At 40.9% G+C, this 14,580-nt stretch overlaps 1 protein-coding gene across 1 annotated transcript in view; it reads right to left on the bottom strand.

Annotated features, from left to right (window-relative positions):
• Positions 1-14,580, bottom strand: part of LOC106579906 (transmembrane protein 132C) — a 190,507-nt gene that overhangs the window by 47,545 nt on the left and 128,382 nt on the right. The window contains exon 4 of the mRNA XM_014160261.3: positions 10,455-10,598. Coding sequence (XP_014015736.3) covers positions 10,455-10,598 — 144 coding nt within the window. The remainder of the gene's footprint in view (positions 1-10,454; positions 10,599-14,580) is intronic.

Here is a 14,580-nt window from a genome sequence, read left to right on the forward strand (position 1 = left end):
AATAGTTGTGCATCAATGCTCCCCATCCAATCTGACAGAGCTTGAAAGGATCTGCATAGAAGAATGGGAGAAACTCCCCAAATACAGGTGTGCCAAGCTTATAGTGTCATACCTAAGAAGACTCGATGCCATTATCGCTGCCAAAGGTGCTTCAACAAAGTACTGAGTAAAGCATCTGAATGCTTATGTAAATGTGATATTTTCATTTAAAAAAAATTATAAACAAGCAATTATGGGGTATTGAGTGTAGATTGATTAAGAAAAAAAAACAATTTAATCAATTTTAGAATAAGGCTGTAACATAACAAATTGTGGGTCTTTCTGAAGGCACTGTATACTGTAGTTTCCATAACTAAAAATATTGTTGTTTCAGCTGTTTGAAACCAAAAGTAAAAGACACAAAAACTAAATGTAAGAACAGGAAGCATAGAAATAGTGCACATGCACTTGCTTTCAAGTAGAATGATAGATTTATAACTCACATTTCTATGTGAATTTGGTCGGGTCCCCAAAAAGTTACATATTGCCACTTTAAAAAGACCGATTTTTATATTACGCTAATTATATTTCAGCGGGGCCACAGACATTTACTCGAGGGTTAACATTTATGTTTTAGTAGATGCTCTTATCCAGAGTGACTTACAGGAGTAATTAAGGTTAAAAGTGCCTTGCTCAAGGGAACATCAACAGATTTTTCACCTAGTAGGCTGAGGATTTGAACCAGTAACCTTTTGTTTACTGGCCCAGGGATCTTAGCCACTAGGCTAGCTGCCAGTGTGATATCAGGCTCTATTGTTTGCTTCCTCCTCTCTCTTTCTCTCTCTGTATATAGAGTTAATGGAATGTTAACAGAATCTTCAGTAACAGAAAACCTATGGCAATCTATTGTAACTTTGGCAATTTATACTTGAATAACTTTAAAAAAATGTATTCATATACAGTATTCATTTATTATATCTGTAATATTGTCCATGAGTTTTAATAGCTAGACCATATGGTTCAAGAGAAAATAGCCTCATTAATAAAAAAAGCATCTAATCAACAATGTCATTATTTTCAATTAACTCTGAAACTCTTCCAACTATTAACTTTTTCACAACTGCCACCAGCTTGACGACAAAACATAGTAAATAAATAAATAAATACAAGTTTTTAAAAATGTATAAAAGATATTTCATGCTGAAACCCTCATACAGTATTACACATCAATGGTATTAACTAAGTTGATGGTTTATATTCAGGATAATGTTTTAAAGGGTCACTAGACATTTTGTGATAGACTACTTAAAATCCTTGAAAGATCCTCGAAGATCTGGTAGTTTCAGTATATACCCTCCCTTTGCAACCCTATCTTTGACAGAAAAATCTAAAAGCCACCTTTCCTAGAGTTTGAACTACAACAGGTTGGCACAGCCCATCATATTCAGATTGGAAATACCCAAAATGACTTAACAGTGATCATTGATGGTGTATTGTAGTGACACTACTGGTAAACAAAATGGCAAACATCTCTTCAAGTAAAAAAGCAACATCTCTTCAAGTACCATCTATCCATGTTTTTCACCAAAAACGGTCACAGCTCCAAAGCGCTCAGGTGTGGCCACCACAATGCAACACCGTTTTTGATTCACAGCAGTGCTGTGGCCGCGAAGATAATCACTGTCAAAGATATTATATTACACCTACATCTGTCAGGACTGAGTGTGGAGGAAAGCAACATGGTCTGACAGCGTGTCTGAGTGCTTGGGTTGATTAACATACAACACTATGGCACCTGACAGCCAAATGAACTGCCTGCTGGCACTTCTCTAATCCACTCACAATAATCTGAGCAGAAACAATTATGGAGGACATGGCAGATGAAGTCCAGCCATCCTAACACTTTACACTGATGGGCTAACACTGGCCCCCAGTGGCACATTATCGGCTAGCTTAACTCACAATCAATACTTTAACATACACACTCACCTTCCTCCTCAGTAGCCTGACTGGGGAAGGCTGGTATTGTATAGAGGACTGGAGTGGAGCGACCACATCACTGTGAGTTATACAGTCTCTGTCAAACTCATCCCTCAAGGTATCATAAACGTCCAGGAGGATCAAGAGGCACATTAATCAGACAAATTAGGCAGCTAACGGGAGAATACTTACAGAGGACATTAAGGCTGTCTCGAGATCAAGCCCAGGAAATTAACGACTCGCCCAACAGATACAATCAGTGGCAGATATGAGGGATGGGATTTGAGAGCATGAAGGTGTGCAGGCCTAGGTGATGAATAGAGATGGCTTGACAGAACCAATTAAGCAGCCCACGGCCCACGGCCCACATCAGCCCAGCCTGGTCTCAGTGCAAAACACATAATGTACTAAAATCCGTGAAACTTCATTTAGTATGATATGTTACTTTATGCCAGGTAACATTACATTGGCCTACGTAAATCCAGGATACTCAAATGAGTATAATATGTTACGTTTGGTATGACAATAGGTCACTTAAGGCAAAAACGAAAGGAGGGTGGTTGGTCATACAAAAGCAGTCGAACATAATATATCATACTAAACGGGTCAAAGCAAACTGGTGCGATTAAGATGTGGGATACTATACGTCCTACAACTCATATTATATTATATGGTCCTATTACATTGGTATGCCAATGTAATGCATCCTAAGGTAAAGGAACATATCATACTAAATGGAGTGGCACAGACTTTAGTAAAATATAATATGTTTTGCTCTGAGACCAGGTTGGTCAGCCATGCCACTTACTGTACATCAGCACCGCACTTATGCCTAGGGGGAAAAACTTGAATTCTCGCAGGTTGGCGTCTATTGGGTTGAATCTTGTTCTGGAGGCAGAGCTGAGCAATTTCCACTAGATGGGCCAGCTGCAAGGTCAAAATTGGCCATATATTGTAAAAATGTATGAAAACAAAAGCTAGGTTTTTGCTCTTAATTTAAGGTTACATGGGAGGTTTTTATTGAAGCTAGGTCTAGCAGAGCAGCTACAGCGATTGAATGTGAGCAATCAGTCTCCCACCACTATCATCAATGAGTGATGTCAGAGGCTGGCTGAGAGGGCCCTGGGACACACATAACCCCAAAATCAATGATGAAGGCACTGTAATGCACAGAGTCTAAATTAGTCAAGAGTTAGAGCAGAACGTGTGGCTAGTGCTGTTGCGGTGACTGTATTACCGCCACACCTGCGGTCATGAGTCATGAAGTCAGTCAACTCCACGTGACCACTTAGTCACGGTAATTAGGCTTCTCCAAGCTCTGATGCTGCTGACAGTCATTAGTAGCCTACCAAACTTGCTAAATGCCTGGAACTCAGCACTCTATTGTCGCTCTAATCACTCTGACATCAATGCAAATATGTTCAAAAATTGAATCAAACACTTCATGAAAGCCCATGAGCTCATGTTGCGCAACATTTCTATAGTCTATGCAATTGCGTGAGAAAACAGAGTGATGGCCTCTACTAAAAAGTGGAGGATCCCATAGGCTAGGCGTACTATATTTATTTCTCAACTTTCCTAATATTAAGCACATTGTTTCTTTACAACATGAGTATAGCCTAACTGGCTGGCATGAAAATTAACCATGGGTAAAGTGTCCTCCATTCTTTATTTAAGTGCATAGATGACATGTATTTTTCCCGCTGCCCCTGTTTTGAGACAAGTGCATGATAATGGTCCATTCTAAATCAAAACAAATTTCACACATATATTATTTAGTATGTAAAGATGAGATTAAATCAAGAAAAGTCTGATGGGTGACAATATTAGCCTATCACTTGTGAATTATATATTATCACTTGTCAATGATGCCCAGCATAAGAAACTGCCTTTTTTGTGACTTTTTCGATTCATAGTCGCACACCTCATGTAGCCTAGCCCATAGGCCTATATGTTTTGATAGGGTTTGTATAACAACTAAAGTGGCCAAATAACTTCTTAAAATTAAGCACATTAATCTACTTTACAAGGGGTTTAAAGCCTATCTGGCATACATTAGCAGCGAGTGAGCTTCAAATTTGGGGAAGATCATTTTCACCATTAAAATGCACCTTTTATAATAAAAGCATTACATGCATAATTGCATTTGCGGTCACTTATAATATTTTTTTCTCACACAGAATAGAATAGGTCGACTTTTGTACTATGGGGGAAAGTAGATTAACCTCTATGGGCTAGGTGGGACGCTTGCTTGTTCAATCAAGTTCATATTTATATCAAAAACCAGCTTTTTACATTAGCATGTGACTAGCATGTGACTAGCATTCCCACCGAACACTGCCGGTGAATTTACTAAATTACTCACGATAAACGTTCACAAAAAACATAACAATTATTTTAAGAATTATAGATACAGAACTCCTCTATGCACTCGATATGTCCGATTTTAAAATAGCTTTTCGGGGAAAGCACATTTTGCAATATTCTAAGTAGATAGCCCGGCATCACAGGGCTAGCTATTTAGACACCCAGCAAGTTTAGCACTCACCAAAGTCAGATTTACTATAAGAAAAATGTTATTACCTTTGCTGTTCTTCGTCAGAATGCACTCCCAGGACTTCTACTTCAATAACAAATGTTGGTTTGGTCCCAAATAATCCATTGTTATATCCAAATAGCGGCGTTTTGTTCGTGCGTTCAAGACACTATCCGAAAGGGTAAATAAGGGTGACGAGCATGGCGCATTTCGTGACAAAAAAAATCTAAATATTCCAATACCGTACCATTACCGTACCGAAGCATGTCAACCGCTGTTTAAAATACATTTTTATGCAATTTTTCTCGTAAAAAAGCGATAACATTCCAACCGGGAAAGCGTGTAAACATACAAAGAGAGAGAAAATAAAAACATCTCGTGCCCTCGTGCACGAGCCTGAGTCTCAGAGTACTCTGACCAGCCACTATCCAAACGCGATAATGTGTTTCAGCCTGGGGCTGCCTCGATATCATTCAGCTTTTTCCTGGGCTCTGAGAGCCTATGGGAGCCGTAGGAAGTGTCACGTTACAGCAAAGATCCTCAGTCTTCAATAAAAAGAGCCAAGATGAACAACAACTTGTCAGACAGGCCACTTCCTGTTCAGAATCTTCTCAGGTTTTTGCCTGCCATATGAGATCAAACAGTTTTAGAAACTTTAGGGTGTTTTCTATCCAAAGCCAATAATTATATGCATATCCTAGTTACTGGGCAGGAGTAGTAACCAGATTAAATCGGGTACGTTTTTTATCCGGCCGTGTCAATACTGCCCCCTAGCCCTAACAGGTTAACATAGGCTAGTGCTTTTGCTGTTCGTTAGGCCTACTCATCTTGCTGGCTGGCAAAAAGTACATGTCGACTGTTCTTCCAATATCTTCAATATGCACCTCGGAATTGGATAAGGACGTGCGCAGTTACATCCCCAATGTATCTGTCTTCACTTGTAGCCTGTGAGAAAGAGCTGATCAAGTGATGGAGAGTCATGTGAGTGCGAGGTGCTTAGGAGCATGCAGCACTCGGGGAGAAGGGCACAACGCAGCACTCCGGGCCAAGGGCACAATGGCCACTGGCTTCAAAAGGCATGTATTTTTTTAGGGTGCATTATGGCCACAAAGGGGATGCCGCCGTGAAATTTGAGGCATTATCAAGTGCTTTATAAAAATCATCATTAGAGTCGCATCATGCAGTCTTAAAATCAAAACATATAACCCAGCGATTGTTGAACAACTAAAGTTACATTAATAACTCTAAATTAACCTGTTGGGGCTAGGGGGCAGTATTTGCACGGCCGGATAAAAAACGTACCCGATTTAATCTGGTTACTACTCCTGCCCAGTAACTAGAATATGCACATAATTAGTACATTTGGATAGAAAACACTCTAAAGTTTCTAAAACTGTTTGAATGGTGTCTGTGAGTATAACAGAACTCATATGGCAGGCCAAAACCTGAGAAGATTCCATGCAGGAAGTGGAAATCTGATTTGTGGAATCACCTTCAACACTTTGCCTATGAAACACACCGTGAGTTAGGATTCATTTAGCACTTCCTAAGGCTTCCACTAGATGTCAACAGTCTTTACAAAGTGGTTTGAGTCTTCTCCGGTAGAAACTGACCGAACGAGAGGCCTGGAAAGTTGGTTATAGGGGGAGGGCCATTACTACTATGACGCGGGCGCCCATGGGTACCCTTTTGTTCCGAAACGTTTAGTAAGACAATGCAATCGTCCGCCTTGAATATTATTGAAGCTCTGATTGAAAAAGGCCCTAAAGATTTATGTTATACAACGTTTGACATGTTTGAACGAACGTAAATACATTTTTTTTGCACATTCGTGACGACAAGTCCCGCGCGCCTCGTACATTATGAGTAGCCTTCGGAACGCGCTAACAAGAAGGAGCTATTGGGACATAACTTTTTCGAACAAAACTACATTTGTTGTGGACCTGGAATTCCTGGAAGTGCCTTCTGATGAAGATAATCAAAGGTAAGGGAATATTTACAATAGTATATTTGATTTTAGATGGTTCCAAGATGGCGCTAACCTGTATCGCCTAGCCTATTTTTCTGAGCATAGCACCTCATTTATTGCAAAGTGTGATTTCCCAGTAAAGTTATTTTTAAATCTGGCAATGCGGTTGCATTCACGAGATGTTAATTTATAATTCTTTGAATGACAATATTACATCTTAACAATGTTTTCGAATAGTAATTTTGTAAATTGTAGTGCTGATCCACCGGAAGCATTTGAGGGAAAATATTTTCTGAACGTCACGCGCCGATGTAAAATGCTGTTTTTATATATAAATATGAACTTTATCGAACAAAAAATGCATGTATTGTGTAACATGATGTCCTAGGAGTGTCATCTGATGAAGATTGTCAAAGGTTTGTGCTGCATTTAGCTGTGTTTTGGGTATTTGTGATGCATGCTAGTTGCTTTGAAAATGGCAGTGTGATTATTTTTGGCTGGGTACTCTCCTAACATAATCTAATGTTTTGTTTTTGCTGTAAAGACTTTTTGAAATCGGACAACGTGGTTCGATTCAGGAGATGTGTATCTATAAAATGGTGTAAAATAGTCATATGTTTGAGAAATTGAAGTTATAGCATTTATGAGGTATTTGTATTTCGCGCGACGCGATTCCACTGGCTGTTGACTAGGGTGGGCAAGCGTCCCAGGTTCCCAGACAGGTTAAGCGTATAGGAGTACCTATTTCGTTGTTAACCGCTCAACACAGAATAGCCGCATGTGCGCACTCCCTCAAATCGTTTGGAGAAAATATTCGTATTTTATTCAGCTTGTTCAATTGTATTATTCATACTATAAAATAATATAAAACAATGCCATGGAATTCCAAGCAAATCTTGTCTGCTAAATGAAGTAGTGTAACCACAGCAATTTAGCATTGCCAGATCAGACCCTAACTGTCACGTCCTGACCAGTAAAGGGGTTATTTGTTATTGTAGTTTGGTCAGGACGTGGCAGGGGGTGTTTGTTTTATGTGGTTCGGGGTTTGTTGGGCTATGTACTTATGTAAGAGCGGTGTTTGTTTTATGTGTTCCGGGGTTTTTTGGTCTATGTTCTAAGTTAGTGTATTTCTATGTTCAGTCTAGTCTATCTATTTCTATGTTTAGTTCATTGGATTGACCTTCAATTGGAGGCAGCTGTTCCTCGTTGCCTCTGATTGAAGGTCCTATGTATAGGGGTGTTGTGGGTAGTTGTCTCCTGTTTTGTGTCTGTGCACCTGACAGGACTGTTTAGTGTCGTTAGTTGTTTTGTATACGTGATTTTGATTTAATAAAGAAGATGAGTATACACGTTCCCACTGCACCTTGGTCTAATCCTTACCACGCCCGTTACACTAACATAACGACAAGAGTATGCTATTCTGTTCTTCTGAAATAGATCACATTTTCTTCATATCATATCATTATTTTGAAGGTGTAGGCTATATTACATGGATTTATTAGACTTTTTAGAATGTAGATGTTCCAAAGGTCTGTATCAGTGGCTTGTAGGCTATGTGTGGAAGCAAGGAGATTCTAAATGTGTTTCTGTTAATTAACAGTCAATTACCGTGAGACCGACACTTATTTGCTTGACAATCACTGGCTGACAACATTTTGTGACCGCCACAGCCCTACGCATGGGACTGCCTAATTCCTCCTAGAGAGGGTGACTCACCTACCGACTTCAGGGGCTAATAACCTCAGCGAACTGACAAACACCACACAGAGTGGGATATCAAACTGATCTGGGACCAGGGGAGAGTATGGACATCTCACATACAGTGCACTCTACACATCCTGGCACATTTGCTGCATTTGGTATCATCTGTCCTTTTTCACCTACAAAAATGATTGACTATATATGCATGCTATGACAGAGCCTAATTTCTGCCTGTACCTGTCAACACAGATTTGTTTAAGTAGCATTATTCTCTAGCATGGGGTTAAGGGAGAAGCATGTCAGTTGAGGTATCCTTTTAAAAACATGCAGTGTAATCATAAATATACTTAAAACTGCCTTTAATTCCCCAGGCCCAAATTATATGAATTAGTCATGTTTACACTGATGAGCCACGGCTATGATTAGAAATAAACTGATACAATCTAGGTCTTCTTCACCAAACTGGTTTTTGCAAGAATAAACATAGTTATTTCTACTCAAAGCACTAACATCCTCTGTCAGCAACCTCTTTATCTGAGGTTGCTCCCTTTTCTCTGAAACTCACTCTGGCGTGGAGGGACATCAGTTCTCAATGCTAATGTGGTAGAGTAGGCTACAGAAAGAGTTTCCTCCTAAACACACTTTAAGAAAATCATCTTTAAGATGTTGAGCGCAAAAACGAGGCCAAAGTTCCTTCCTCACTATAGCTCATTAGTGTAGACAGAGTAGCTACCTGTAATTAGGATGGCCCAGGTTTTTGTCTCCTTGGCTGAATTCATCGTCATGACATGTTCAAAGAGGGTGAAACAGACATCAATTGGCGGAGTCTTTGGCACATAATGGACCTGTCTATAGATAGCTCAGCCAGTTAGGATGGGAAACAGACTGTGGACAGATTGAAGTCTCTGTACTCCAGTTGGAGAGTTAACCATTCCATGGATAATTTACCAGTCATTGTCACGAGTCAGAAGGAGGATTTCTCAGAGAACAGAAGTGAGCCATTGATGTGGAGGCTCTGCCTGAATCCCACTGTACTGTTTTGGGTTTGGTGTTGTGTTTTGTGCGGTGTAGCCTCGGTTTGAGAGAGGCACAGAAAAGAAAAGAAAACTCAAGCGACCTGTCATTGATGTTTCCATATCAAATGCCTTCTTTCGCTGAGTGTTTGTTTATCCTGTCTTTAGGCTTAAATCTGAAAATAGATACTCTAAAAATAGAATCTTCTTATCTGTTCTGGATTTGTTTATTGATTTAACACAAGCGGTTATGTAGAATGTACAAATGCCTGTATATTGTCAATCAACACAGATGTACTCTCATTCAATCCTATTTGGTTCAAATAAATTATTCCCAGTGTCTTAGTTGTTTCATAATCAGGCACACCTACAGTATATGCCTTATTGTTCTCTCTTTACTGCTGTGCAAATTAGACAATTATGTGTGCCTGCTACCGGCATTTATCACCTGTCAGTGACTAACCTGAGTAGCAGTGCTTGACTTGGGCTGGAGCTCACCGGAGCTCACTACCGGCACCTCACATGTTCTACTGCTTGAGCTCCTGTTCCTCTTATAGAATATTAGCTCAAAAGTATTGTGGAGCTCCTGCACCTAAATGTAAACATTACCGGCACCCAAAATGAGTACCGGCACCTATTTCAGTCCAAGTCAAGCGTTGAGCCCAAGGCACAATACAGCCTGTATATAGCAATTGAGATTATAATTAAACTATAGATGAACACTAGCAGGACACTTAGACAAAAAGAAACAGAAGTCAATAGCCAAAGTATTTTCATCACCAGAAGGTTGAAAAGAATTCTGACAAAATTAAACACAAATCAATGTTTCAAAATGTACTTGAGTTTTATCCCTTCTTGCAACTGGCAATGAGTCAGGCTTGGACTGTGCCAGCAGTCAATACAACAATAAATGGCCATGCAACTGAGTGCACTTGGCCATTCTTCATTATGCTCCACCTTCCATGAAATGGCTTAAACCCATCTCACTGGAAACTCCATCTCAATCAGTCACCATCCAACCACTAAACACGGGTCACTGGAACAATGGTCAATGGAATTCAATTAAGTCATCTGCACACTCAAATAATACCAACATGTAAATAAACAGCAATTGCATGAGCTTCGTGCAAACAATTTTTTTCAGACCATATGAAAACCATATGTAAACCTGCAATAATATCCCTTTCATTGGAATTTCTTTTTAAATTTTGATGATAAAAAGTCGTTTTGTCTATAAATCTAATAATTTCTTTCTGATTAGTCTCTACTGACTGACCTTGACCACATCTTCATCTGTGGAATGACAGTCCACTGCCTCTGAGACGTCAGTGACCATGCCGTCCGCTCCGATGGTCACCACCTTAACTGGGACAGCCACAGTCTTCCCTGTCAGCACGGCAGTATTCAGGATCTCTGTGTCCTGAGAGAAAGAGAGAGAGGACCAGCAACAGTCATACACAGGGTAATATCAGTACATTACACACCATGGAGAAAAACAGCTCTATAATCAGAACCGTTACTGAGTGGACAGCTCCAGAATCAGCACCATTACTGAGTGGACAGTTCTAGAATCAGCACTATTACTGAGTGGACAGCTCTAGAATCAGCACTATTACTGAGTGGACAGCTCTAGAATCAGCACTGCTACTGGGTGGACAACTCTAGAATCAGCACTATTACTGAGTGGACAGCTCTAGAATCAGCACCATTACTGAGTGGACAGCTCTAGAATCAGCACCATTACTGAGTGGACAGCTCTAGAATCAGCACCATTACTGAGTGGACAGTTCTGGAATCAGCACCATTACTGAGTGGACAGTTCTGGAATCAGCACCATTACTGAGTGGACAGCTCTAGAATCAGCACCATTACTGAGTGGACAGTTCTGGAATCAGCACCATTACTGAGTGGACAGTTCTAGAATCAGCACCATTACTGAGTGGATAGATCTGTTACTGTTAGTGAGTTCACAGCTCTGGGTAGAGAAACAAGCTCAGTTCTATTAGTGAGTGGGCAGCTGTGTCTGACCTCAGTATTGTTATTAAATGGAAACCCTGGTGGAGAGAGAGGATCAGCAGGGGTTCATTACTCCCAATAAAGCCCCTAACCTTTCATTACACAGCCATCACACTGTCAGAGGAGATAATTGGGCCAATTAAGACAGGCCTGGGAAGGGCTTTACTGTCTTAGCCAGACATGAACATGAAATTGTCTGTTATAGCCATTCACTTCATTACAGTTTGATTTCAATTAGACAGCTAAGCAAGCTGAACCAGCACGAGAAAGGCCTTGGAGCCAAGGTACACAGCCTTTAGATCATTGAGGACTGTCTGCTCTTTGCTTTATTGAGGACCCCACATGACATTATTTAATCCGATAGAGTGAAAAATGTCATTCCAAGCAAGGTCTTCTCATTTAATTGCTACTACAAAACCTTGGTTAAAGCTGTGTCTGTACTGAAGACTTGGCTTTCAAATGTTTCTGAGATGGCATGACATTATGCAGAATTAATGTATGGTTATTAACCTAAATCCAAAATGATGTCTATAGAAGACATTGACATATATTTTCATATCACTAATACTGACACCTTGTAACAGGCTCTATCTGCTGTGTGTATGACTTCCTGTCAACATATTCCTTTCTCTGCATGAGGGAAGAACACATTAATTGTATACTGCTCCGTATACTGCCAGCATGGGTCCTTAATACTTTTACTTATGTCTGTGTGCTTGTGAAAAAAAGAGAGAAAAGGGGGATTAAGTTCCGTTAAAAGGAGCCTGGACTTTTGTAAGCGTCAATTACCCAGTCCATTCAGGCTTTGGAGTGAAATGATTATTAGCTGTGCCAAAAGATACCAAGGAATCACAAAAACACTTAATGTGGCACCATCTTCAAATAGCTTTTTTTTATTGACTGTGACAGTGTTACATAGCATATAAACCCCTCTCTCTCACTCTCTCTGGTGCTGACTTTGCTTCAATTTCCCTTAAAATAGGGGCTGCAGGAAATTAATTCTATCTCTGCTGGTATTCCTCCATTTCCAGAGGGTCTTTTATAATAGATGGGGTAAATGGTTGAGACCTGCTGAAACACAGGGCAGGGTTACATTACAGCAGTTGGAAGTGACCCAGTAGGCTGGGATGCTTCAATGGCCCACACAGCCAACCACACACACACACACAGCCAGCCACATACACACAGAAAGCGCGATTATTGGCAAAATGGAGAGATGTAGTGCACAACAGAAGAGTTACTTACAGCTGAGTCTGAATGGGACAGAGGTCATAGTGAAATATGAGCCAGATTCCTGTAGTACAGGAAGTATTACTCTATTAAATAGTAGACTGTTAAAATAGAAAGACTTAAAACACCATCATTGTGTTGTAAAACCATGAAAAGTAGTGCACCTTAGCTGAGATTTACATTTACATTTAAGTCGTTTAGGAGACACTCTTATCCAGAGCGACTTACAAATTGGTGCATTCACCTTATGATATCCAGTGGAACAACCACTGTACATCTATATCTTTTTTCTTTTTTTTTCTTTGGGGGGGGGGGGTTAGGAGGATTACTTTATCCTATCCCAGGTATTCCTTAAAGAGGTGGGGTTTCAGGTGTCTCCGGAAGGTGGTGATTGACTCCACTGTCCTGGCGTCGTGAGAGAGCTTGTTCCACCATTGGGGTGCCAGAGCAGCGAACAGTTTTGACTGGGCTGAGTGGGAACTGTGCTTCCGCAGAGGTAGGGGGGGTCAGCAGACCAGAGGTGGATGAACGCTGTGCCCTTGTTTGGGTGTAGGGACTGATCAGAGCCTGAAGGTATGGAGGTGCCGTTCCCCTCACAGCTCCGTAGGCAAGCACCATAGTCTTGTAGCAGATGCGAGCTTCAACTGGAAGCCAGTGGAGTGTGCGGAGGAGCGGGGTGACGTGAGAGAACTTGGGAAGGTTCAACACCAGACGGGCTGCGGCGTTCTGGATGAGTTGTAGGGGTTTAATGGCACAGGCAGGGAGCCCAGCCAACAGCGAGTTGCAGTAATCCAGACGGGAGATGACAAGTGCCTGGATTAGGACCTGCGCCGCTTCCTGTGTGAGGCAGGGTCGTACTCTGCGAATGTTGTAGAGCATGAACCTACAGGATCGGGTCACCGCCTTGATGTTAGCGTAGAACGACAGGGTGTTGTCCAGGGTCACGCCAAGGCTCTTAGCACTCTGGGAGGAGGACACAATGGAGTTGTCAACCGTGATGGCGAGATCATGGAACGGGCAGTCCTTCCCCGGGAGGAAGAGCAGCTCCGTCTTGCCGAGGTTCAGCGTGAGGTGGTGATCCGTCATCCACACTGATATGTCTGCCAGACATGCAGAGATGCGATTCGCCACCTGGTTATCAGAAGGGGGAAAGGAGAAGATTAATTGTGTGTCGTCTGCGTAGCAATGATAAGAGAGACCATGTGAGGATATGACAGAGCCAAGTGACTTGGTTTATAGCGAGAATAGGAGAGGGCCTAGAACTGAGCCCTGGGGGACACCAGTGGTGAGAGCACGTGGTGCGGAGACAGATTCTCGCCACGCCACCTGGTAGGAGCGACCTGTCAGGTAGGACGCAATCCAAGAGTGAGCCGCGCCGGAGATCTGGTGTTTGGAGGGTGTTTGAATGTAAACCCAATGCAAGTGTTATGATACATTGAAGGTTTTTTTAAACATAATGGAAGTACTCTGAAACACCCAAAGTGGTTCTTCAATCTGAATATTGGTGTTTAAGAGAGTGTTGTGAAAACACTTTTTGGTGTTTCGGTGCATGTAAAAGGCATCATCAAAACACAAAAATTATGTTTTGGCAGACTGTGTCTCTCATATAATCAAATATTTTTTAATTGCAAATGATTTATGGCATAAATATTGATTGATTATAAATATTGATTGAATTTGTCAATATTTTGATAAACATTTTAAAGAAGACACTGGGAATGTAATACTTTTCCTAGGGTAGACTTTGGCACTAATTATAGCTACAGTTGCCAGGCATTTATAAATAAATGTTACAATCAAAACGTTTAGGGCTATGCAAGTTATATCAGAGGTAACATGTATGACGTGGGCCTTCATCACTGATATTCACGTGGAGGTGAACCCAGGTCTCCTACTTGTCAAAACACTGCCTTAGGACACTCAGCCATTCTTCAGGACTAAACTGTTGTACACAATCCAAGAAAGTATGTCAATAAAAACGTGAGTACAAAATGTTATCACATTGAAAAAGGAAACAGAAAAATAATTAACTCAATAAGAACATTTGTTTTGTGTAGGACGTTGGCCTTTAATGCTAACAGTTTGAGTAAAACAGCCATTTTGATTCATTGATCAGTGTTCTTGATGCTACATTTACTGGAGTTAATTGACACCTC

Source organism: Salmo salar, chromosome 20 (genome assembly GCF_965601325.2).
Source record: "Salmo salar chromosome 20, fSalSal1, whole genome shotgun sequence".
NCBI lineage: Eukaryota > Metazoa > Chordata > Actinopteri > Salmoniformes > Salmonidae > Salmo > Salmo salar.